This window comes from Vulpes vulpes, chromosome 13 (genome assembly GCF_048418805.1).
Source record: "Vulpes vulpes isolate BD-2025 chromosome 13, VulVul3, whole genome shotgun sequence".
NCBI lineage: Eukaryota > Metazoa > Chordata > Mammalia > Carnivora > Canidae > Vulpes > Vulpes vulpes.
The window spans coordinates 149,992,877-150,017,907 of NC_132792.1; the positions used below are offsets into that span (position 1 = coordinate 149,992,877).

Consider the following 25,031-nt stretch of genomic DNA (forward strand, 5'->3'; position numbering starts at 1 on the left):
TATTTGTGTCTTACAGAGCCTCAAGATTGTTACCAATAATCTCTAAATATGCCTAGTTATAGCTCAGAAAGAGTCCCAATGGGTAATAAAAGCATTTCTGTCACTGATCTGAGATAACAGAATGAAATTAGCAAAAATAAACAAATAATATGAATTTACATACCAGGACAGGTCTTATTTCAATTCAAAACTACTTAGCTATATATATTTTGTCAAAAATTCAAGAATGACATTGTTCTTCACCTCTTCGCTAATAAACTTTCTATAAGGATAGGTAGGGTTCAGCTGGCTAGGTAGTGTGAACTTCAACTGGAGTCTTTTTTTTTTTTTTTTTTACATACCCTAGATATTTTCAGATCTTCTCTAATCAGCTACTTCCAGGAACATTACATTAACTAAACCCTGAGGCATCTCAGACATACTACTAGTTCTCCTTCAACAAGAGGACAGTCTTTCACGCAAAAGACTCACTGATTTTTACCAAAGTCCCTAAAGTTATATCCCTTCGTTCTGATGCAATATAAATTATATACTTTTACATGGCACTTTGGTATCTTTTTTGGAAAAAAAAAATCCTCTAAAATTGCATTTTGGCTAATTTGCTTAAAGAAATTGTGAGTTTTCAGTTAAGTACCACTACATGTTAATGAATCAAGAAGGGTCATATTGTGCAGTACTACACACGTGACAGGATCAGATATCGCCCCTCACTGGATGCCACTAGTGATATCCATTTGACAGTTGACTCATTCATAAGAGTTGTCAATCCCTTTCAGAGGCCATGGGAATTAATCAGCACAATACGGGATATAAACTCACATAACTATTATTAGCACATGTTTGAAAAAGAGGAATTATTCTCTTTTCGTTTTCCTGAGGCTCTGAATCATTGCTCATCTGTATGAAGAAAGTGGAGGCAACTCTGGAAAGAATATTTCTAAGAATGACTAAGAAAATAGATTCCTTCAATTGTAGTGAAGGGAGTCAACACGCTGATTCATAAGGTCATCCAACTCAATTATTACTACTCTCTTGGGTTAAGTGGCACATGTAATGACTCAAAGAGCAAAAGAAGAGAAAGAGTAGAGTCTAATTTGCCTTGCTGGGTTAATAAGAGTTTAACAGAAAAAGCTTTTTCCTGAGTATTATCTAAAAGGATCTCACTTTCTGCCTCCTACAATGGCACAGAGAACAAGAACTCATTCTCTCACAAGGTAGCATATTTTAGGAAAAGACTTTCAAGATAGTCTCTAACTATTTCAGGAGTCACAGAAATTCTCCTCCCTCCTCCATTTGGGATGGCCCCAACCCATTAAGTTTCTCTTCACCCAAGGCCCAAGTAGGACTGGTAGCAGCAAATTAAAAGGGAGTGAAAATCCTAATGTCCTCTTGACTGATCCTCCTTGGTAGGAATACATTATTCTATTCCATTGGTTTACTCTGCTTGTGGCCTCTAGCTTGTCATTTCACGATACTGCCTCTTCTTCAATTTTCTAGGCATTACAAAATCTAAGGGAACCTAACCATGTACACAAAGAATTAAAATTAATTTCAAGAAAAACCAAACATCTGCCAATAGAATACATGCACATTTTTGCATTTATCTATAGGATCTAGGAGACAAAAACAAAAGACCCCTTGGAAAAACTTTTTGACAAACTGATAATAAGGTAGGAATAATAATGACAGGGATGCCTGGGTGGCTCAGAGGTTGAGTGTCTGCCCTCAGCTGAAGGGTGTGATCCTGGGATCCAGAATCGAGTCCCACATCGAGCTCCTTGCAGGAAGCCTGCTTCTACCTCTGCCTGTGTCTCTGCCTTTCTCTCTCTCTCTCTCTCTCTCTCTCTCTGTCTCTCATGAATAAATAAATAAAATCTTAAAAAAAAAAAAAAGGAATAATAATGACAATGAAAGTATTTGTTAAGCCAGGCACTTTACATAGCATTAAAGTGGGGGAGGGGTCCCTTAAAAAGTTAAAATACAGAATTTATTACTATATGACTCAGGTAAAATTTTTTTTAAAAGATCTATTCATCCATTTCAGAGAGAGACTGAGACAGTACACATGCATGTGAGTGGGGGAAGGGGCGGAGGCAGAGACAGAATGAATTTCATGCAGACTCCCTGTCCAATGAGGAGCCCATTGTAGAGCTCAATTCCATGACCTAGAGATTATGACCTGAACCAAAAACAAGGGTTGGACACTCCATCAACTGAGCCACCTAGGCACCCCAGGATGTAGCAATTCTATTAAGTATACATACAATAGAATTGAAAATATATGTTCAAACAAAAACTTGTACATGAATGTTCATAGTAGCCAAAAAGTGGAATAATTTACATGTCCACCAACTAATAAATGGATAAATAAAATGTGGTCTATCCATACAATGGATATCCAGCCATAAAAATGAAGTACTGACACGTGCAATGACACAACAAATCTGGAAAACATTATGTTCAGTGAAATAAAAGATGTTCAGACATAAAAGATCACATATTGTATGATTCCATTTATAGATATGTCCAGAATAGGCAAATAGACAGAACATAGGTTAGTGGTTGCCAGGGGCTGAGGGCAGGGGAGAAGGAAGAATGACTCTTTAAGGATACAGTGTTTCTTTTTTGGAATAATGAAAATGTCTAGGAATGAGAGATAGTGGTGGTGGTTGCACAATATTGTGATTGTACTCAATATCACTGAACTGTGACTAAAATGATGAATTTTATACTATGTGAATTCTATCTCAATAAAAAAAAGTGGAGAGATGGGCATATTGTGGACTGAAATGAGAACTCCTGTCTGGCAAGTTTGTTTGAATGGTAGTTACAAGGGCTTTTACAGTTTAGGACTATCCTAGTATGGTATAGTGTATTTATTGACTAATTCAAAGAGGAATTTCCTCTAGCGAAACTCAGTGTGCTTTAAAATCCTTCATTCTTATTCAAGTAAGTTTTTATTTATTGTCACTTCATTATAATAAAACATTCCTATAATTGCAGGATTTCATTTTTTATAAACCTCCCTCTACTTTTAAGTAGTTAGAGGAAACTATTAAGTCCAAGAGACATTTATACCTATGCATTCTGGAGATGGTCAAAACACAGAAAACTGTCCCCTCTTATAAATTCTGGTCGTTATACAGAGTTTAATTCAAGACATGAAGAATCCCCAAGTTAAAACTCCTAGAACTATGAAGGTTATCGCTAGAAATAACTGGCTCTAAGTTACGCATCTAATAAAACACTTTGTATCCTTAAACATGCAAAAAAGATCAGCACCTTTCCTCAAAAAATCTCCTTACTCTGCCCTGTCAGAAACCAAATCTCATCTTTACTTCTGCTGTGAGATCATTTACACTTCCTAAAGTGTCAGGCTCAATGTTTCGCCAGTCAGCGGTAGAATGACTGTGCCAAATGAGTTTATTTATAACCACTTCAATACTATTTAGTGGCTACAACAGAAATGAACAAGGGAAGGGAGGGAGGTGGTGAGATGGGACAAAGGGTAAGAAATTAGAAAGAAAAAACTATATTAACTGTTTGTATTTTCAGGTGTTGGGCCTTAGTATCAGTCTATATTACATCTCCCCTTTGCTGAGCACTGGTAAAAATTAAAAGACCATTCTCTGAGGTCTTAAGATCTGAAATTCCTTTCTATCACTCTGTTTTCCTGAGCCTGTGGGCTTTTTAACATAGGAAAAATCGGCACTTGAGAGAATTCTGACCTTTTGGAAACATAGCAGAGCTACAAGATAACCTAACAGTGTGATACTCAGCTTGCATGGAATGATTTTTAAACTACACCCCCACCCCTTTTTTTAAATCATGGAAAAGAGAAATTGAGCCACCTCACTAGGCAAATTCAATTTTAGGAGCAGTAAGCTTGCCAGGATCTCAAATATCAGAGCCTGCACACTGAGTTATGTGTGGACAGGCAGGAGAACATCATGTCTGAACCACATCATTCAGCACTGACATGTGACCCAGCCTAGGAATTTGGGTCACTCATGTATGTGATAGCCACTGACTGGATGTCTGAAAATGGGTTAGTAACAACCACCAAATCTCTTTACTGAACATCTTTAGAGAGAGAAACCAATGTTTAAGCCTCATTCCCTGAAACAAAACAAAAGAAAAGGCTTTGTACTAGAGATAGCAAGAGAAGAATTTCAAGAACTGACAATAAAACTGTCTATATACACATGCAAACACATATAAGTATAATATACAATTATATGCATAATTATGTGTATATAATTTAAAAACTGATTTTAAATGATTTTTAAAAACGATCAGTGCAAAAGTATTTCTTCCACAATCTTTTATTATGTTTTTAATGTATGTAATTTTTTTAAAAAAAGAATTTAAAAACTTAAAAAGATACAAACTTTGGTAGTAACAAAATCCTCCTGCTAAGTTGGGAGCTGCAGTAAAAAAAAGGAATGAAGATAAGACAGTGAGAGAAGGAGAAAAGGAAAACAACAGGTAAAATAAGAAGTATTAAGACCAAACTTGAAACTCAAAATTTAAAATATAAGAAGAAAGCATTAGTGTTAGTAACACATATTGTTAAAGTTTAAAACTCAAGTCATAAAATTTCATAGACAAGAAATTAGGTACAAACTCTTATGGATGTGAGTCTCAGGTATATATTTTATAAGCAAATTTTCAGTTAAAACAAATGAATCTTGGATAAAACAACATCTCCACCATGTGACCACCTAGGATATAAATCACTAAAAACTCTTAAAGCAGAGTTGCATTTTTTCACTTCTAGGTATACAGAAAAATCATTTTTAGTATGTCCATTGGACCAGATGAAATTAAGCTGAAGAACTATGCTTCATACTTGACAGGTTCTATTCCATCCTAAGCCAGTATTAAAGATGTGACTTCTCAGAGCTTGGCAGGACTAAGAATGATATAATTTCCTCCTGAGAAGGGATATGATAACATTGAACCTATGAATCTATCAAATTTTAGACATCATGACTCTAAAATCCAAAATGTGAGGTGCCTCAGTGGCTTGGTTAGGCGTCCAACTCTTGACTTTGGTTCAAGTCATGATCTCAGGGTCATGGGATTGGACCCTGCATTGGGCTCTGAGATCAGCATGGTCTGCTTGCCTCTCTCCCTCTGTTCCTCCCCACTGCTCACTCTCTCTAAAATAAATTAATTAAAAAAAAAAATCCAAAATGTGTGAACTCTGATCATTCAATCCACCAAAGTCAAGGACATTTATGATATTACATGGCAATCTAGAAGATAATTAATTTTTAGCCTTGGAAAACCATGCCATAATGTTCTTCTGTCTCTGAACTCCCAGATGTTTCTATAATTAATCATAGAAAGAGCTATTTTTCAGTGGTCAGCAAGTGCTGCTTGTTGTGTAATATTTCAGTTTTCTCTACTGAACCTCAAATGGACAAATTTAAGCTTCTTAGCTTATAGTAGTCACTTTAGGAATCACGTTTATTTAAAAAGAAAGAAAATAGACTTGTGAACAGGAATGGGAACTTGCAAAATAAAATTTAAATAATGCTATTAAGTATATATAAAACTGATCAAGTGGCTACATCTATCCTAGTCACCTTAAGATTGGCCACTTGTAGAAAATAAAGAATATAATTACCATACAAATATTTTTTAGTGTTTTGTGCAAGGCTCTGTGGTTGATTTGGGCATAGGATCCTGGGAATTAAAATACTGTATTTTGAAAGAAGAGTTTGAAAACACAGAACAGAAAGGCAATCCAACATGTTTTTCCAGAAAGCAGAATAAAGTAGTTAAGGTTATCTCCAGTATTCTAAATTCTCAATTTCCTGATAATCTGTGAAACTGCTGGAGTACATGGATTATCAATTTCTGAAAAGCTCTGGCCATGAAAAGTGTGATATATTCTGACAATCAGAGTGAGATCTGGCTATGTTAAGAAGCAAGAATTAACTTTTACTGAACATCTACTGCAGGAAAAGTTAATAGTAGTTCACATTAAACTTACTCATCTAAGAAGAAATATTTGTAAGAATACTTTTGCCTCCTATTTGTGAAGGAAGTCTGGCAACTTACCTTCCAGATGTAGGCAGCCTCATCACTTGAGCCACTGACTAAAAACTGGTCATCTGGACTAAGACTTGATTTAACATAAAAAGTAGAGTTTTGATGTCCATTGAAGATAGCCACTGCCAGAGGAAAAAAAATCCAATTACTTGGTTCTTGTTATTACTCATGTTCAAATAAATGTAGACAGTACACATGTTCTAACAAGTTTTATTAGTGTAGTAACTATTGAATATTGGAACATTATCAAGTTATATTCACTAAATTAAAGGGAACTGGCAGAAAAGTAAAGAAGTCTCAGAAAGAGGTTTTATATTAGACCCAATCTCATGATCTAAGGCCAAATACTTGATATGGAGCTAGCTATAGAAGAGAAAGTAATGGAGAACATTCTTAAGGAGAAGAATGCAACTAGTGTCCACTCTTTTAGTAAAATGTCTTTATCTGAGCGCCCTTCCTCACTCTAGGGCAGGGTTTTCTCCTTTGTATAATACATTGGTCCCTCTTCCTCATAAACTTCAAATCTTGAAGGCGAATTTCATTTTATTCTTTCCCCACCAGACCTCACAGTGCTTTGAACACAGTAGATCTTCAAACACTTATTGCATGAATAGGTAATAATCAGTGGAAAGAGTTAAGATTTATGGATAGCTAATTTGGAATGTGGGAATCTTTTTATTTATTGGGGTGGGAATCTTTTTAATCTAACACTTTGAATAGGCTGAGAAGTAGCTAGTGGGGTAAATTCTATGTTTGTATGCAAGATACTTCAACTAGGTTAGGCTTAGCCTTAGGCTTCTTACTATCTGTGATAAAAGGGCAAGTAACTCAATCTAGCACAATGTGCTTGATGGGTTCTTCTAACCTAAGATGAACAAAATTTGAGGCCTCTGGTATCAGAACACAATAGAAAATACAAAAAAACCCCTCAGTTATTGGAAAATTTAAGGATATATTTAAGCAGGAAACAATAGTCACTCCAATCTTCTAACAGAAAGGAAGGAGCTTAATGGCTTTCCTTCAGTGTTAACAGAAAAATTCCTTTTGCCAGAACAAAACTGGAAAAAGACTTTGTATTTTTAGCTTTTTAAGAAAAAACCTACATATCAAATATAGGTTTTTAAAGCACCTACACTTCGACAGTGGATGTTAAACAGAATATGAATCAATTCAGATACACATTTTCTTTTTATCTACTATGATAGATAAATCCCCACAAAATAAACAGACTCCTTTACTCCTGAATACAACTGTCTAAAGGTATAGTTGTTTATCTTTCTTAACCCTAACTATGAATGGAAAACTACAGACCAAATCTTCCACTAGACCTGTGAGTATTTATTGCCCTCTGCTGGTCTAATCACATATACTGTCAATGCTTCAAACCATTCAAAAAATCCTAAAACTTGTACTGGCTTTGATTAGCTCAGCTTAATCTTTCTTTGATAATTTGGGCTTGGGCCGCCCAGGTGGCTCAGCAGTTTAGTGCCACCTTCAGCCCAGGACGTGATTCTGGAGACCTGGGATCGAGTCCCATGTCAGGCTCCTTGCATGAAGCCTACTTCTCCCTCTGCCTGTGTCTCTGCCTCTCCCTCTCTCTCTCTCTCTCTCTCTCAATCTCTCTGTGTCTCTCATGAATAAATAAATTTTTAAAAAATCTTTTAAAAAAATAATAATTTGGGATCTGAAAATGCTTCAGTGAAGTGCTTCAGAGTCATCCGTGTGAACATCACTTAGTATAATAAAACACTGTGAATTAAAAGTATGGGAGATGAAGTATTAAGCTCAGGAGGTAAGCAATTACCTCCTGTCCTACACGTCTGTCACTCAATCTCTAAGGAACATAGCTACTTACCTATCTAATTATCTATCAGAGCCAATAAAATAATTTTAGGAGAATAATTTTAGGAGAAAAAAGTTAATAAATTACTAGTAAGTTGCCTTGAGCATATTTGACTAAACTCAAGGACTCCTTTAGGGTCACACTACAAAAAATGACATAGAAAGATCTCTTGTACATTCGATAATACAATTAGGATTATGCTTTTATCTTTTGGAGAAAGATTTTAAAAAGTCTATTTTATAGGACTATCTAAGTTAGACGCTGTCCAAGTTCTGATTCCATTCAGGAAAACAGCGAAAGTTATAAACTGCTTCCCTTTTCCAAATACTCTTGCTCTTTTATTTTTTTAAATTTACTTTTTTATTTTTTAAAGATTTTATCTATTCATGAGAGGCAGAGAGAAAGAGAGAAAGAGAGAGAAAGAGAGAGGTAGAGACACAGGAAGAGGAGAAGCAGGTTCCATGCTGGGAACCTGATGTGGGACTCGATCCCGGGTCTCCAAGATCACGCCCTGGGCTGAAGGCGGCACTAAATCGCTGAGCCACCCGGGCTGCCCTATTCTTGCTCTTTTAAAGACAACACCAGATCTAATCCAGGGCATTCGAAATACCAACTACAAAGCTGTCACAGAACTCAAACTCCTAATATTTATTGGTTGGGGCAGTCTTTGGAACCTTCTGTAAGGGGATCCCTGGGTGGTTTGGTGGTTTGGCGCCTGCCTTTGGCCCAGGGTGTGATCCTGGATTCCCGGGATCGAGTCCCACGTCAGGCTCCCTGCATGGAGCCTGCTTCTCCCTCTGCCTGTGTCTCTGCCCCTCTCTCTGTGTGTCTCTCATGAATAAATAAATAAAATCTTAAAAAAAAAAAAAAAAAGGCCTAGCTAAGTTCTGTACTATTTTAAGATTTCTTATTTAACAGTAAATCCTACTTCAGTGGGAGCTAGGTAGCTTTAGGGATTGGTTATAGAACAGTTATACCTGAGTAAGAACCAGGTACTAATATGCAGCTTACCTCAACAGTTGATAAGGTTCTCAAAATTATGTAACCAAAATAGCCTTCTTAGAGTATGTCTGAAAAACTTTCATTTCTTTTTTTTTTAAGTGCCATGTATCAACTTTAAACACCAGATTTCAATTTTAATTTTCTTGAAGGGAAAAAAAAAAGGTGAGGTTGGGGAAAACTAGAGATAAAATAGACACTGCCCGACATTAAGAAGGCTGATAAAAGGTAGATAAAAAACTATTTTTGGGTTTAAAATATTCAGCTCCTTAATTGTAACAAACAACCTCCAAACAAGATAAAAGCTGAGAACAGCCTTTTGTATCCTACAAAAATTGAGATAATTCTAAATATAGTCAAACGGACATAATTTCAGAAAAGCCTCACTGTTAAAATTAAGCCACCATATTCAGCAAGATTTTGTTTGCTTGTGAAATTATCACAAAGAAAATACATCTATGAAAACATTGAAACTAATCAAAGACCCCAAAGTCCTCCTATATTTTAATAAATCTGGTTTAGAAAAAAGATCAACATTAAGTTATCATTAACAAAAACCTCTGTATTAGTTTCTGGGTAAGAGATTTATTTTTATTTTTCCAGATAGAGATTTAAATTTTAAATGGCTAAGATCTTACCTGGAGAAGTCTTTAATCCAGTCATATTGAACATGTAGATATTGTCATCTGTGCAGTTAGCAAATAAAGTAGAGCCAGTGGAATCCAAAATCAGACTTGAATATCCTAGAAAAAGAAAACTCTAGTTAGCATGTCCTGATGACAGCAAGTAGAACTGAGGTAACAACGTTGAGGTAAAAAGATCATTCCACAAGATTATCAGAATTCTTCTTCCCCCAAATATATACAAACCAAAAATATCCTTCTGAGTTTTCATCTTTTGAATTTCAAAAAGATACAGCCATATGTTAATCTCAAGTCTATGCTGCTGAAAACTACCTTGGTATTTATTTTTAAAATTGTAACAAAAACTCACATCTCCAAAAAAGTCCTACAGGGTATAAAAGGCTTACCTAGTTTTCGAGTACTGCTACCTGGGTACAGGAAAGACTTGGATGCTATGGGTTCCTGTCGATAAGCAGTATAATTCTTACGTAAATCCCATATCTTGATTACCCTAAAAACCAAGGTAAAGAAAATTATTTTGTAACCCCCCCAAATCCAACCAGTTTCAACTACATTGAATGAGATGACTTTTAATCTAACTCTTCTGGCACATCAACCAGGTAAAATGAGGATATCTCATTGGGAAACAGATTAAACTATCTCATACTGTTGTTTCCAACGGCAGGCTAACAACTCAGGCAGAACGGAAACAGATGTGGTCTGACCCAGCGATGGGTTACCTTGAGTTTACTTCAAGGGAGCGGAAAAGGAAGATGAAGGTTGGGTTTTGATGATCATTGTTTCATTGTTTCAGGAAAAAAAAAAAACAAAGCAAAACAAATACTTCCTAAACCTTTAACACTCTGCATGTAACCTCTAACATTGTAAGTAACAAGCTGTTCCTATGGTTTTATCTCTACATAGAACTCCTTAAGTAATCCAGTCTAAACAACTTTTCCTGTGAAATAAAGAAATAAAGTATTTTTTTTTAGTTCATCTATTGGTATAATTGTCTTAATCCTCAACTTGTAGTATTTTTTTTGTTTTGTTTTTGTTTTTTTTTAATTTAAAGATTTATTTTTAGAGAAAGAGCAAGTGAATAAGAGCAGGATCAGAGGTATAGAGGGAAAGAGAGAATTCCCATCGGACTCCCTGCTGAGCATGGAGCCCTAACTCAGGGCTCCATCTCACAACCCTGAGGTCATGACCTGAGCCAAAGCCAAGAGTCAATCACCTAACTGAATGAGCCACCCAGGGACCCCTTCACCATCTAATTTATAGGCTACATGAAAACACAAGCTTGGTATAAAAGTGCAGTATCCTTGAAAACAAACAGAACAAGCTTTCATAGCCATTCATAAGCATAATTAATAACCAGCAGATAATCCTCCATTTGTGTCTGAAAATTTGGTCCACAGAGGAGTTTTGGTGTCCAGAAGACACAATGGAAATCCTAGTTCATTAAGCCATCATCTTTTAAAATTAGTTTCAAAGGGAGGGATGTCTTGAGAGATATGACAAACAAGTAAGAGGGCGAAGAAGGGGGCTTAAAAACACTCAAAGAATTTTTATGGTAACAAAACAAACAATCAAGAAGTATCACAAACTTATTTGGAAGCCAAACATTCAGACCAATTACAGATAGCAGGTATATAAAAGTCATTAGGACTTATCATTATAGTTAGATTATACTCCAATATGCCCATGATAGAGAATCAGATTCCTTCTTTTAGGGGTATTACTAAACCTGAGAAGATAAAAAATCCAAAAAATAGAAATTTTATTCCTTAAAATGAGACTCACTGCCTAAAGTACACTGCATGGACAAGACAGCTATCCATCTAGCTTCTCTATAGCAGCAGCAGCAGCCAACACTGCTCCTATGTGCTATATAATGTGTGAAGTGTGACACATGGATTACCTCATTTAATTATTTGAGCAAGAATCCTAACTAGATATTTTTCAGTGTGATCTGTAGTTCCTTATCTCAGCTGGGTATTCACTATGTTGAAAGTTAAAATAGCATACACATTCGATTAAAATGGGACTAGGTGACTTCCCTATCACAGTTTATGAAAGAGATCTCATCAAAAGAACCAAGAAATAAAGGCTCTTACCCATCCACAGCTCCTGCTGAGATTAATGTATTCTCATCTTGAAAGAGGACCACAGTAACACTCTGCTGGAAATCCTAACAGGACAAGGCAGAAAAAGACAGAAGAAAGTCCTATTTTAGGTATCATAATCTTCACCATCAAGACACCAATATGCTAAAATGATGGCTTTCCCCAACTCAAATTCTGAGTTAGACTAAATCTTCCCTCTCCAATAATCCTGAATCAGATATTTATACTGACCAAGAAATAATTTTAGCATGAAAATGACCTAAACACCATTAACTAGAGTAGTGTTGACTTTTGACTTGTACTCAAGAAAAAAACAGGTAAATAAAAGATCTGTCTAAATCTACGGGTTCTACTTAAAAATCAGTCCTACTAATAAGCTATGTATCTGCAGGAAACTCATTGAACTTTCTTGTGCCTATTTTATCTATAAAATGTCACCATCTACTTAAACTGTCATATAGGAGGATCTAAAGAATTATGTATGAAAGGTGATTACAGCTCTCTTCCTTGGCGCCGCCTGCGGAGGTGACAGCCATCGATTGCTGGGCATCATGGCTGCCCTCAGACCTCTAGTGAAGTCCAATATCGTTAAAAAGAGGACCAAGAAGTTCATCCGGCACCAGTCAGACCAATATGTCGATATGTCAAAATTAAGCGCAACTGGTGGAAACCCAGAGGCATTGACAATGGGGTACGCAGAAGATTCAAGGGCCAGATCTTGATGCCCAACATTGGTTATGGGAGCAATAAGAAAACAAAGCACATGCTGCCCAGTGGCTTCAGGAAGTTCCTAATCCACAATGTCAAGGAGCTGGAAGTGCTGCTGATGTGCAGCAAATCTTATTATGCAGAGATTGCTCACAATGTATCCTCCAAGAACTGCAAAGCCATTGTGGAAAGAGCAGCCCAGCTGGCCGTCAGAGACACCAATCCCAATGCCAGGCTGTGTAGCAAAGAAAATGAATAGACAGCTTATGTGTGTGTCATATTTGTGTTAATAAAACCATAAAACTACCAAGGGAAAAAAAAAAAGGTGATTACATGCTCTGAAAAATTTAAAGGAGTTCAATGGAATTTCACCCCTAATTGCTGTTAACAAGTTTTCTTGGCTCAGAATTAGATTGTCTGAAATGATATTCATTTTAATTCCATCTGGTTTCTAAAAACCACATTAACCCTGTCAATTTCTTTCTTTTTTTTTTTTTTTTTTTTTTTAACCCTGTCAATTTCTACTCATGCCTGTGTCCTATTCTTGGTATGCAATTTTAAGTCCTAATGTTTTAGTAAACACACTTCTCCAACATATTAATTTGGGTCCTACAAACTAGGAATATTAGAAAAATAAACACACTAAAATAAGAGTCCTGGTGATTTTTTTTTTAAAGAAAAAAGATGTATTACAGGCAATGTTTAAACTTTGACTACAAGATGCTAGAGATACTATATTCTACCTAAATGTTTCAATATAAACATTTGTCTGAGAATTTGTGTCTGAAAAAGGGGATCAATATACTTAAAACATTTTGCCAAATGTTTTAAAAAGTATTAAAAACATATAGTTCTTATGGTTTGTGTCTGAAAAATGGGGATCACCTCCCCCTATAGAAAACTATAACATGATACTTAATATGCTTCTTCAAACTATCCCCCCTTTACTAATGAATTACATTATACTGTAGATAGCATGTGCATGGAGCTCTCTAGAGATGAGGCTCAGGAAGATGAATTTTTAATATGCTTCTAGGTGATGGTGTTGCACACTAGAGTTTGAGAACTACTATCGTAGGTACTGAGTAGTAAGTAATAAACCACAGATACCAAGAGGAAATGATGATTCTCATTTATTTAATCTAAAGCTCCTACTTTATGCCCAAGAAGTTCCTTAAAATAAGATTCTATCCTACGTAAGGATATCCTGTGTAAGATCTGTACACATTACACAGCTATAAAACCTTACCACAGATGGAGCAAGTCCTTTTGAATTCTGTTTCTTCTTAGGTTTTGATGGGGTTTGCTTGTCTAAGGTATTGTGAGCTCCACTGATTTGATTCACTTGCCTATAAAATCCATCTGAAAGATATTCCAAGCAAACTGATTTAGGTTTCACAACTTTATTCTCATGCTGATTGTAACATTTACACGTAAGATCTCAAAATTAGTTATATTCTTAAATAGTGAAATTAGAAGCTAGCAGAGCTCTTGCATTACATTTCTTTTGGTGACATTACGACGTATAGAAGAGAAATAAGCATATGGATAATTATAGCAGCTTTATTCCAAAACTTAGGTAATTGACAGGTCCTTCAGTAGATGAATGTATGAATAAACTGTGGTAAGTCCAGATAATGGCACACTATTCAATGGTAAAAAGAAATGAGCTATCAAGCCATGGAAAGACATGGAGGAACCTCAAATATATATTAAGTGAGAGAAGCCAATCTCAAAAGACTACATACTGTATGATTTCAACTATATGACATTCTGACAAAGGTAAAACTGGGAACAGTAAAAATAAAATTAAATTAAATTAAATTTAGTGGTTGCCAGGGGCTGGGGAGAGGGCAGGATGAACCACAGAGCACAGGGAATTTTCAGTGTTGTGAAATTATTCTGTATGATACTATAACGGTAGATATATGTCATTACACATTTGTCAAAACCAATAGAATGTGCAATACCAAGAGTTAGCCCTAATGTAAAGTACAGAGAGATACTGGGTGCTAATGATGTATCAGTGCAGGTCTATCAATTTTAACAAATGTCCAGTTCTGCCATGGGATGCTGATAGTGGGGAAAGGCTGTGAGGATCGGAAGTATATCAGTACTCCGAGAACTATCTATAGTTTCTGTTAAATTTTCCCATGCATCTAAAACTGCTCTGAAAACTAGTTTATTAAAAATAAGTTATTTTTTAAAAAAGGAAGGAAGTAGTGAGATGATCACTGGATTCTGCTTAATGGCATCATGGGGGAAATGTGAACATAATTATGTTTAATCCAATTCTTTAAAGTCCAATAACTTTTAAATTAGAAGACTGAGCTCATGTATTAATAATTTCAATTCCATCAATAATTTAGGTAAGTGGCATAGTTCAGAAGACAATATGAGGTAAATACAGAAGATAATACTTGCAACAATCACAACAATCCTGAAAACTGAACAGTGAGCCGAAATGGGGGATTTATGAACAAGTGCCCCCTGGTGGTAACCAGATGAAATCACTAACTCAAAATAAGTATGGGGTGATCCCACACTTAACAAAATTAAAATGAAACTAGTCTACCTTTTTTGTTGCACCTGGTGTCCCAGACCATAATGTTGCCATCTCTTCCACCTGTACAGAAGACAGCTATGGGAAAATAGTTTGTCAAGAAGTTAACAAAACTAGTCCAATAATGCATGCATTTCATTTTGTTTCCTAGAGTATCTATTATACGGTAGGTACTGTAATTGTCATAGGTGATTAATAATGAAAAACTATATGGCTCAACAACAAATAAGAGAAAACAAGGCTGTGAAAGGAAAGGATTATAAAGAACTCAAAATGCTTATATTGAACAAAAACCTTACAGAATAATTCCTATGTGTAAATATTCTTAAAACCACATAAAATTACTATATATGTACACCTATGGAAAGAATAATGAAAAACAAACAACAACCAAAATATACTGAGAGTTTACTAAGTGCTACACACTATCCCATGTGCTTTATATACATTACTTCCATCCTTTTTATCAGTCCTATTAGGTGAGTCTTATTATCCCCATTTTAGAGATAAAAATACTAAGGCATACAGAGGATAAATAACCTACAAAGGTATTCCTAAGAGAATAAATCCAGAGCTCACTCTCCAAACCTCCAAGCTGTACTGTCTCAGTATAAACATATGGACCAGACCCATACAAAATGGTGAAAGAGGTTGCCTCTAGGGATGGAAAGAGGGCAATGGGATTGGAGATGGGAACATAGGGGAAATTCAATTTATCTGCTTTATTCTTTAAAACAAAACAAAACAACAACAACAACAAAAAACTGTGCTTCCTGTGTGGAAGAATGAGCACTTATCAAACCAATCCACCTATATTAGCTGTAAACTCTGGATAAAATATTAAAAAAAAACAACTACCTGATGGCTCTTTAGGAACTGACCAAAACATGCAATTTTTGAAAGGAAGTCAACAACTGAAGCAAATGCTCGGCCTGGACTAAGTTACTGGATTTTGTAGTTTTACCTTGAAGGCAGCCACAGTTGCAGCCATCAGTACCAAGCAGCTAAGATGCCAATACAGAATGGGCCATCTTTCAAGCCAAAGGAATGAGGTAAAGCAGACTGAGGCAACAAGAGATGCCAGAGTCAGAGTGAGAGGGGAGCCATGGAGAGAGTCAGAGAAAGGCTACCTCTAACTCTGTGTTTTGTTTTGTTTTTTTTCTAACTCTGTGTTTAAGCTTAGCACAAGTCTCTGGTTGACCCCTGAACCATACATGCAAGGGAAAACCAAAAGAGGCTTGTAACTAAGGCTTAAATTAAGGAACTGAATTGAGATCTGACCCTCCTGTAGGTCTGACTGCAATTTGACTCTTACTGAGTTAATTGCCTGTTAAAACAAAAACATTAATAAATGAAAGTGTGGGGAGATAAAAACTACTTTGTCCAAGAGTTTAGAGGCAGAAACCAGAATAAAACACAAAGGTTCTATGTATGACTATAAAAGTGTGTTCTGTACAAAGGCATCTGGCTGATGTATCTAAAATCTAATCTTTGTTTACCAACCAAACTATGTGGCCATGGGGACAGTGTTCAACCAGGTAATTCATGCTAGAGTACCTACAGACTACTGGAGCCATGATAGAAGCTACCAGCCTCAATTTCTTTTTTTTAAAGATTTTATTATTTATGAAAGACACACACACACACACACAGAGGCAGAGAATGGCAGAGGGAAAAGCAGGCATCCCTCAGGGAGCCTGATCGCGGACCCTGGGATCATGCCCTGAACTAAAGGCAGACGCTCAACCACTGAGCCACCCAGACGTCCCACCAGCCCCAATTTCTAATTCAATGCTTTTTCTATTAGACCAAATTGGCATAGACTTAACGTATAGAATTTTAAAAATTAAGCAAATGGACCAAAAGATACAGTTTCTCTTTTCTGTTATCCTTTAAATAAATTTACCTTTAGTAAAGTTAGTTGTTATGATCTTAAATTATTTTTATAGACTCAGAGTAAACTGGCACAGTAGTAAACCTAGAACGCAAGCATACCTAACTTTATACAGTAGATGTGTTAATGAAAACTCACTCCATATATTCTTTTTCAAGGTTCCGCTCTCAAAAGCCACCAGTTAAAATTAACCTTTTTAAAGTCCAAATGAGCTCAACAACTCAGTTTAATACTCCTGTAAGTATTCACATGAATAAATGAAAATGTTTCTAAAATATAAAAATAGGTTATTCCTTAATGATAAAGAAGAGTGTAATGTCTGCCTTTATGATTAAAGTCAGATTAATTCAGCCACTTGAGATGAATGTTTGGTCTATTTGTTAAAAAAAAAAAAAAAAAAAATCCTTCAGTGAGAAACTAATAGAGGAAGGAGAAAAGAAATGAACAGAAATGAAGAGCTAATTCAAGTTTTTCCTTAGCTGCTGTAGTGCTGTTCTGTACTATATCATTAAGTCTTCCTCCTCCATCATAATAGCAAAATAAATATAAAAAGACCAATGATGAGTAAATAATATTGAAAACATACTAGGGACTTGGACCATTTAAGTTAAATGGGAGATGCCCTTTGGCTCAGGGCATGATCCTGGAGTCCCAGATCGAGTCCCACATCGGGATCCCCACAGGGAGCCTGCTTCTCCCTCTATGTCTCTCTGCCTCTCTCCCTCTGTGTCTCTGATGAATAAATAAATAAAATCTTTAAAAACAGAGTAATTAAGTGGTAAGTTTTTAGGTAGAGAATCCTGTCGATTTTATTAGGTTTCTATTCCCGCCTCACACCCCACTTAAATAAAATGTTACAAGCAGAGTTAAAGTAACTAATTAACAAATAGAGTTAATCAGTGTCTAGTACAGGGTTTTGACTTTAAAGGACACTCAAAGCTGAACAGAGTACTGTGGCTGTTTATAAATGTTTACCTTACCTGCAAGATTATAGAAAAAAATTATCTGAAGATTTCTAACTTACAGGGACAGGCTAGAAACAATGTCCATAAGACTGGGACTAAAAGTCAACTTAATTTCATGGAGGATTTCAGTCATGAGACTCCAATCTTAATGTAGGTAAAGTAGCAACTCTGACAGGAGAAAGGACGGAAGCAATCACAGCTTCTTATTAACTCACCATAAAGGAGGTTAAGGACATGAAAGAGGACAAAGGCTTACCTTTCTCAAACTTAGAAAAGGCAACTGACTTAAGGCTGCACTGATGACCTTTGCATGTTCCAATCAGCTCACCAGCTTTTACATCCCAAAATTTGGCTGTTTGGTCACCTGCTGCTGTAACCTTTCAAGAAATAAGGTATCACAATTTAATAAAGCAATGCTCTACCAGTGTTTACCCAGATTTCAATAAAATGAAAGTCACTTACAAGTTTAAGTTCACCAGGAACCCAGGCCAGGTCAAAGACAGCATTCCAGTGAGCCATCCATTCTAGACAAAGAAAAGGGTGAATGTGAAATGTCTAAACTATGTTCAGGGGTAGCCATATCAATAGCAGTTTGAATTGCTTGAAAGCTGGAGTGAAAAAATAAGTCATTAGCACTTTATAATCCATGGGTCAAAGAGAACTAATGTACTCAGAAAACTTACATATTTACTTTACTACTACAGAGAACTACCATTCAATATCAAATTCGATAGCAATATATTCTCTAAAATGGAATCTTTCTGAAACATTCTCCAGCTCAAAAATTTTCATCATGCTCTCTGAATGGAATCTAAAGTAGTTTGACATTTAAGGTTCTGCATGCTTTGGCCTTTATCTCTGTTGCAAGGTTTATCTCTATCTCCATATATCTTATTCCAACCAAACTGGATTATTCTCTATTCCCTAATTATAGCCTATGGTTTCTTATCTCTAGGCCTTTGCTAATGTTTTCCCCTCTGCCTGGCATGTCCTATTCCACCTCCATTGGTTTAAATACCACAATCCAACTCAAATGTTCCACTCTTCATAAAAAAACTTTCCTTGCCATCTTTGCCACATGAGAGCTTTCCTTTTGATATCTGTGGTATTTTCTTTATATATCTACATTATTTACAGTCCATTTTATTTATTTCCACACTTGACTTTACTAGCTCCAAATTATTAGCTTCTTAAGGTCAGTAGAACTTTGCCTTATCTATGGGAGATGTTTGGTCAATATGAGTATTTTAAAATAATGTTTCCTCCAAGCACAATAAGCGCAAAAGATTTCCATTTAAGAATATTTTGTTTATTTGAGAATGCACATGCGTGAATGAGTGGGGAGACAAGCAGAGGGAGAGGCAGAAGCAGACTCCCCACTGAGCAGGGAGCCCAATGTGGGGATATGGGGCTTGATCCCAGGACCCTGAGATCATGACCAGAGCCAAAGGCAGACACTTATCTAACTGGGCCACCCAGGTACCCCAAAAGGTTAAACTTTTTAAAAGAACTGTTTTTAATCCTAAAATGTGGTGGTGTTTTTTTTTCAACTTTCAGTAAAGGTATTGCTATAGTTAATATTATTGACAGAGAGGTCACCTACCATTTTCTTTTAGCCTGGTCCCTAGACAAGACTTAATCAGAAGCGAATATAATTGGGAATACATTCAAGTAACAATTTACTTAAGACTTTATGAATTTAAAATCATGTTAAAACAAAAATTTTAGGCCTAGACTTACCTTTGACACACTTCTTTCTATAGGCTTGTGATTCTGTGTTATACAGTCTAACGAAGCCTTCTTCATTGGCAACTGCTAGTATATGCTCCATATTGGGAGCTAAATAAGAAAGAATAAAATACATAAAGAGTAACAGAAAAATTTTAAAGCGGATTATACTTCTTCTATTTATTTATTTATTTATTTATTTATTTATTTATTTATTTATTTATTTATGATAGTCACAGAGAGAGAGAGAGAGGCAGAGACACAGGCAGAGGGAGAAGCAGGCTCCATGCACCGGGAGCCCGACGTGGGATTCGATCCTGGGTCTCCAGGATCGCGCCCCGGGCCAAAGGCAGGCGCTAAACCGCTGCGCCACCCAGGGATCCCTTAAAGCGGATTATAAAGCTATAACAATACAATACAGATTAACTGAAAGCTACAAATTAAATACAAAGAATCTGAAAAGAGGGAAGATGATTCTACCCAAATAACATTGAGATGGGAGAGGCAATTTGAATTAAAGATTGCTTAATATTTGCCATAATATCTAATTCAGTAAATGACTAAAAAGCACCAAAATTATTTTCAGATAATCTCTTATTTGGAGAAGAGTAGTCCTTAAGACAAGAGTGGTAGTGACCAATGGTAAAGAAAAGCATATGATATAGGTCACCAGCAGGTTGTTAAATTTCCTTTTATTTATTTTTTAAGGTTTTATTTTATTCATGAGAGACAGAGAGAGAGAGAGAGAAAGAGAGAGAGAGAGAGAGAGAGAGAGGCAGGCAGAGACGCAGGCAGAGACACAGGCAGAGGGAGAGAAGCAGGATCCCTGGGGGGGATCCCGATGCGGGACTCAATCCCAGGTTCCCCTGATCATGACCCGAGCCAAAGGCAGATGCTCAACGACTGAACCACCCAGGCCCCAAATTTCCTTTTCCTTTTCAATACCCTTTCACTTTTCCCCTCTTAAATTATTAACAGTGGGGACAAGACAAGTATCTATTTCTGTTCATATGTTCCCCAATGTATTATAGAAAGAGAGAGACTCCATCAGACCAAAAGGTGTATCTATTGGGCAAAGCAGTTTTCATGATGGCTGAATCTTTGTAATCCTTTCCTAGTAAACAAAACAAACAAAAAAAGCCCCAATACTATAAGAGTCCTATGCTTTAGATGAAATACATAATTATACAGAGAGATTTTAAAAAGTCTATTTCAAAAATCAGAGAAGAGCTATTAGAAAATCTCTACCATCTACCTAACCTATTCTTTCTTGAAAGGGGGACACCTCAGTAAATTTCTTTCTCTACCATCTATCTAACCTACTCTTTCTTGAAAGGGAGACACCCCAGTAAATTTTTTCTTTAAGTATAAAACAGATAATTTCTGAGCAAACCTAGCTTAGATAGTATTTCTCTTACCGGAAGAGAAGGTACATCCAAAAGGAGGAACTGGGACTCCTGTTTCTCCATAAGAAGTGTGCTCATCATTACAGTTGCACTGATAACCAGTTAGAAGGGACTGTAGAGGGTACTGTGAAGACCATCCTGAAAAGTAAGACACAATTCTTTATAAAATTGCAATGTATCATCAAATTTCAATACTTTTAACAAGTGCAGAGGTAAACATTTGTTTTTAAAAAGCTTTATATACTCTATATATAGATCCACTCACTCCCCAGGGTCCTCTGTAATACAGTTTCTGGTATTTTCCTAAGGGGTCTAAGGTAGAAATGAAAGCACTCTCAACTTCTGACGAGGTACAGCTTTGGGCTTACCATCTTAAATGGAGACTCTTGCTGGTACACTGAAGATAAGCAGCAAATGGCCTTTGAATGTTAGAAAAGATCTTACCCCTTCTATACCCTTTGGTGACAACTACAAAACACAACAATGAGGAATACAACCATGAAAGTTGTCATTCTCTTCAATTAAAATCTTGTTTCCAGAGTTTCTAAATCAACATTACTGCCAACTCTTTAATTACCTGCAACATCATACATAATCCAATGGTAAAGGAGTTAAAGGAAATTATGCAAATTTGCCTATCTACTAACATAATCACAAGTAAATCCTAATTTTGCTTTTTTCCAGCACTGAAATTCTAGGATTCGAAAATGTTAACAAGTCTTAGTATCTTAAACTATATTAGAGCAATTTTAAAGTGAAGCACTATGTACCTACCCCTAGCATTCAATCAGTTATGCCCTGGCTAGTGGTAGGGTCAGGGAATTCTTTAGAGGAAGTGAAATCAAATGTGTTGAGAGATGAGTAAGTTTTCACTGAATATACAAGAGAGAAGAAGAAATTCAGGATGGAGGGAGCATTTATTCTGTTTGGGTCAAAGATCTAATAAGCACTATGGTCCTAAAGAAATTGTAAGCAATCTTCAAAGATTTTTTTTTTTTTTTTTTACCATTTGGAAGTTTTATTATTTAGATATGCAGGTGAACACATTTTAAACATATAAAAGAAACACTAAATAAATGGTTACTGAGAACTAAATGTTTATTAAGCATCAGAGGAAACAATAAAGTTAAAACCTATTGAAAGCTGTCCAAATAATTAATAAACTCATATTTTAGGGTACTTTCAATTCTCACTTTTCATCAAAAATACTCTTTGGAGAATACATCTTATAGTCTGACATAACCTCAAGCAAATCTAGCTTTGATGTTCCTAGGGATAACCTGAAGGAATCACTACAAAAGAGGCAAAGAATACAATCCAGATTTAGTAATCATTCCTGCAGGTATTACCCTCAAGGTCAGGTATCAGTGTAAAAAAGCTATTAAAAGACCACTAAAGGAAGAATACAATAGTTATGTTGTAGAGTTCACAAATATCCATCTACAGAATGAATTTTAAAATAAAAAACCTCTGTTCTAAAGTTAAGTGTGTATATATATATATATATATACACTTGTGGTTTTGAATTAAAAAAAAATAACAATCTCATGATTATAACATACAAATTCAAGAGGACCAAATCTTGAACAATTTAGAGGGAACCAGTTAGAAGGGACTGTTGAGGGTACTGTGAAGACCATCCTAAATTAAGACACAATTCTTTATAGAATTCCGATGTATCATCACATTTCAATATTTTTAACAAGTGCAGAGGTAAATATTTGTTTTTAAAAGCTTTATATACTTTATCTAGATCCACTTACTACCCAGGGTCCTCTGGAATACAGTTTTTGGTATTTTCCTAAGGGGCCTAAGGTAGAAATGAAAGAGCACTCTCAACATGTTCATACATGATAAGCTCTAGAAACCTAATTCTTTGCAAATCAACAGTGACTCCTTGAAGTTAAACTCTACCTCACTGCCTAAGACTAAAAGCCAAACACCAACAAACGGCCTAACATGGCTCAGTAACTTGTCCCTATCTCCCCCTCCATTTCTGCACTCCCTACAACACACAGTTGTGGACCAGTCTCTTAAGCAACTTTTGGATCCTTACTGCGCTTATGCTGTTTCCAACATGAACATGTAATGCTTTCCCCCATAGCACTCATTTAGGAAATACCTATTCTTTCCTCAATGTACAATTTAAGCCTCTGGATTACATGGGATTTCAGAGTATCCAAGGACATAAGTTCTCAGAGAATCAGTTGATATATGCTCTTCTCTAGAACTGGTCTGAGAAGGTTGAGGCTTTTCCTCCTCTCCCTTCATCACAGCATGTCTTCCACTTTTCAAAAGAAAGGCATTTCCATGCCCCAATCTTACACTTGTGTTGATCCAAGGTACAAAAACTTCTGGGACTCCAACTAAGAGACAATAATTCCTTTAACAAAGGCCAGATCCATCTCTTTAAAAGATATACCTCCAATAAAATTTTACTTTTTGCTTCATAATCATTTATCAAAATTAAGTCTATATTGTTTTGATCATTTGTACACTAATAAATGTAACAAATTCAACTCAGAGTCATATGACTACAGAAAATATCGAGTATGTTTTTTTTCAGGGAGTATAGCAGCATGATCAATAAAAGAACTTTTCAAGCTTAGAATCAAATTACATCAGGATAAATTCTGTGGGAAAAATAAAGTGGAAATAAACCAAGGAGAAAAAGCAGCAATAGTTGACCCTCAAACACAGGCTTGAACTGTGCAAGTTCACAAATGTGAATTTTTTTTCCCACAAATATAGTACTGTAAATGTATTTTGGTTATGATGTTCTTAGTAACATTTTCTTTTCTCTAGCTTTATTGTAAGAATACAGTATACAATATGTATAACATAAGAAGTATGTGTTAACTATGTTATTGTTAAGGCTTCCTTTCAGTCAACAGGAGGCTATTGGTAAAGCTTTGGGGGAAGTCAAAGTTATAGGTGGATTTTTGACTGTGTGGTGTTTGGGGACTCTAACTCCTATGCTGTTCAAGGTTCAACTGTACATAGAAAATCTGGCAGTTAAAGAGTTTGTTCATATTTTAAAAAAATAATTGATGTGATCATCAAATCACTACAGTATTTATATCTTATTAGATACATTTTAAGTGACATAGGGTTTTTATTTTAAAATTTCAGTAAGTTTAAACCTATGATAAAAACTTCTAGATTATAACTTAAAAATACATAGAACAGTAATCAGATTTCCACTTTAGAAAGCTTGTTGGCAGCATTGTGGAGAATAAACTGGAGAGAGGGAAACTAAGAGGCCATTTGGGAACCTTGTTATAATACAGACAAGAAATTATTAGGGCCCAACCTAGGGAAATGGAATGGTAAGCGTAGAACAGATCCAAGTTATAGTGACGAGGCAAAATCAGTGAGAATAGAAAGAAGATAGATTCAAGAGATTTTAAGGGAGCTTTCTGTATTTTGAGGAAAACAGAGGAATTTTGATTGACTCAGACTTCTGGCTGGGAAGACTAGTTAAAATAATGGGACCACTCCCTAAAGGAGGTAATACAGCAAGTTTGGGGGAAAAGTGAGTTCAGTTTTGAGTACTTGAATTTTTAGTTGAGTTTGAGATGTTTGTGGGACTGACCTGTTGGGTGAAGATACGCATGCATCTTTTACAGGAATGGATGTGAAGTATAGGGAATGGAAGGTTGCCAAGTGGTAGTGGAAGAAGCCCTGGTTGTGGCTCATCCATGGTAAGTAGGTGGAAGGAGGGGGGAAAAGAGGGCCTAGAATGGAACAACAACATGGAAGGGGAAAGAAGACGGTCCTGTAGGTTCAGTGTATAATATAGAACAATGAATGAATTTCAATGTCTGACACATAACAATAAATTGAGTACTTGTGAATGAGAGAGAGACGGGAGGTAGACAGATGAGACTGGAGAGTATGTTACAAAATAGAGGCACAGTGTATAGGTAGCTCGTCCCAGGTCTCACAGGTGATAAGAATGGGAGCTGGAATTAAAAACTCTGGCAGCTCCTAACCACTGGGCTTGGAGAAGACACCGAGCATAGAGAAGATACTCAAGCAAGGTCTCAGGAGGGTCCAAAAGAGGGGGCATTTAGAGTATAATCAGAAAGACTATCCAAGAGGGAAGTAGGT

The 25,031-nt window shown here is 36.0% G+C and overlaps 1 protein-coding gene and 1 pseudogene across 1 annotated transcript in view; one reads left to right on the forward strand and one right to left on the reverse strand.

The window, feature by feature from the left end:
• Positions 1-25,031, reverse strand: part of DTL (denticleless E3 ubiquitin protein ligase homolog) — a 43,477-nt gene that overhangs the window by 16,770 nt on the left and 1,676 nt on the right. The window contains exons 2-11 of the mRNA XM_025982326.2: positions 20,931-21,056; positions 19,525-19,623; positions 18,247-18,308; positions 18,041-18,161; positions 14,938-15,003; positions 13,612-13,724; positions 11,646-11,719; positions 9,936-10,039; positions 9,544-9,648; positions 6,073-6,185 (exon numbers count right to left, since the gene is read on the reverse strand). Coding sequence (XP_025838111.1) covers positions 6,073-6,185; positions 9,544-9,648; positions 9,936-10,039; positions 11,646-11,719; positions 13,612-13,724; positions 14,938-15,003; positions 18,041-18,161; positions 18,247-18,308; positions 19,525-19,623; positions 20,931-21,056 — 983 coding nt within the window. The remainder of the gene's footprint in view (positions 1-6,072; positions 6,186-9,543; positions 9,649-9,935; positions 10,040-11,645; positions 11,720-13,611; positions 13,725-14,937; positions 15,004-18,040; positions 18,162-18,246; positions 18,309-19,524; positions 19,624-20,930; positions 21,057-25,031) is intronic.
• Positions 12,178-12,621, forward strand: LOC112907169 (large ribosomal subunit protein eL32-like; annotated as a pseudogene).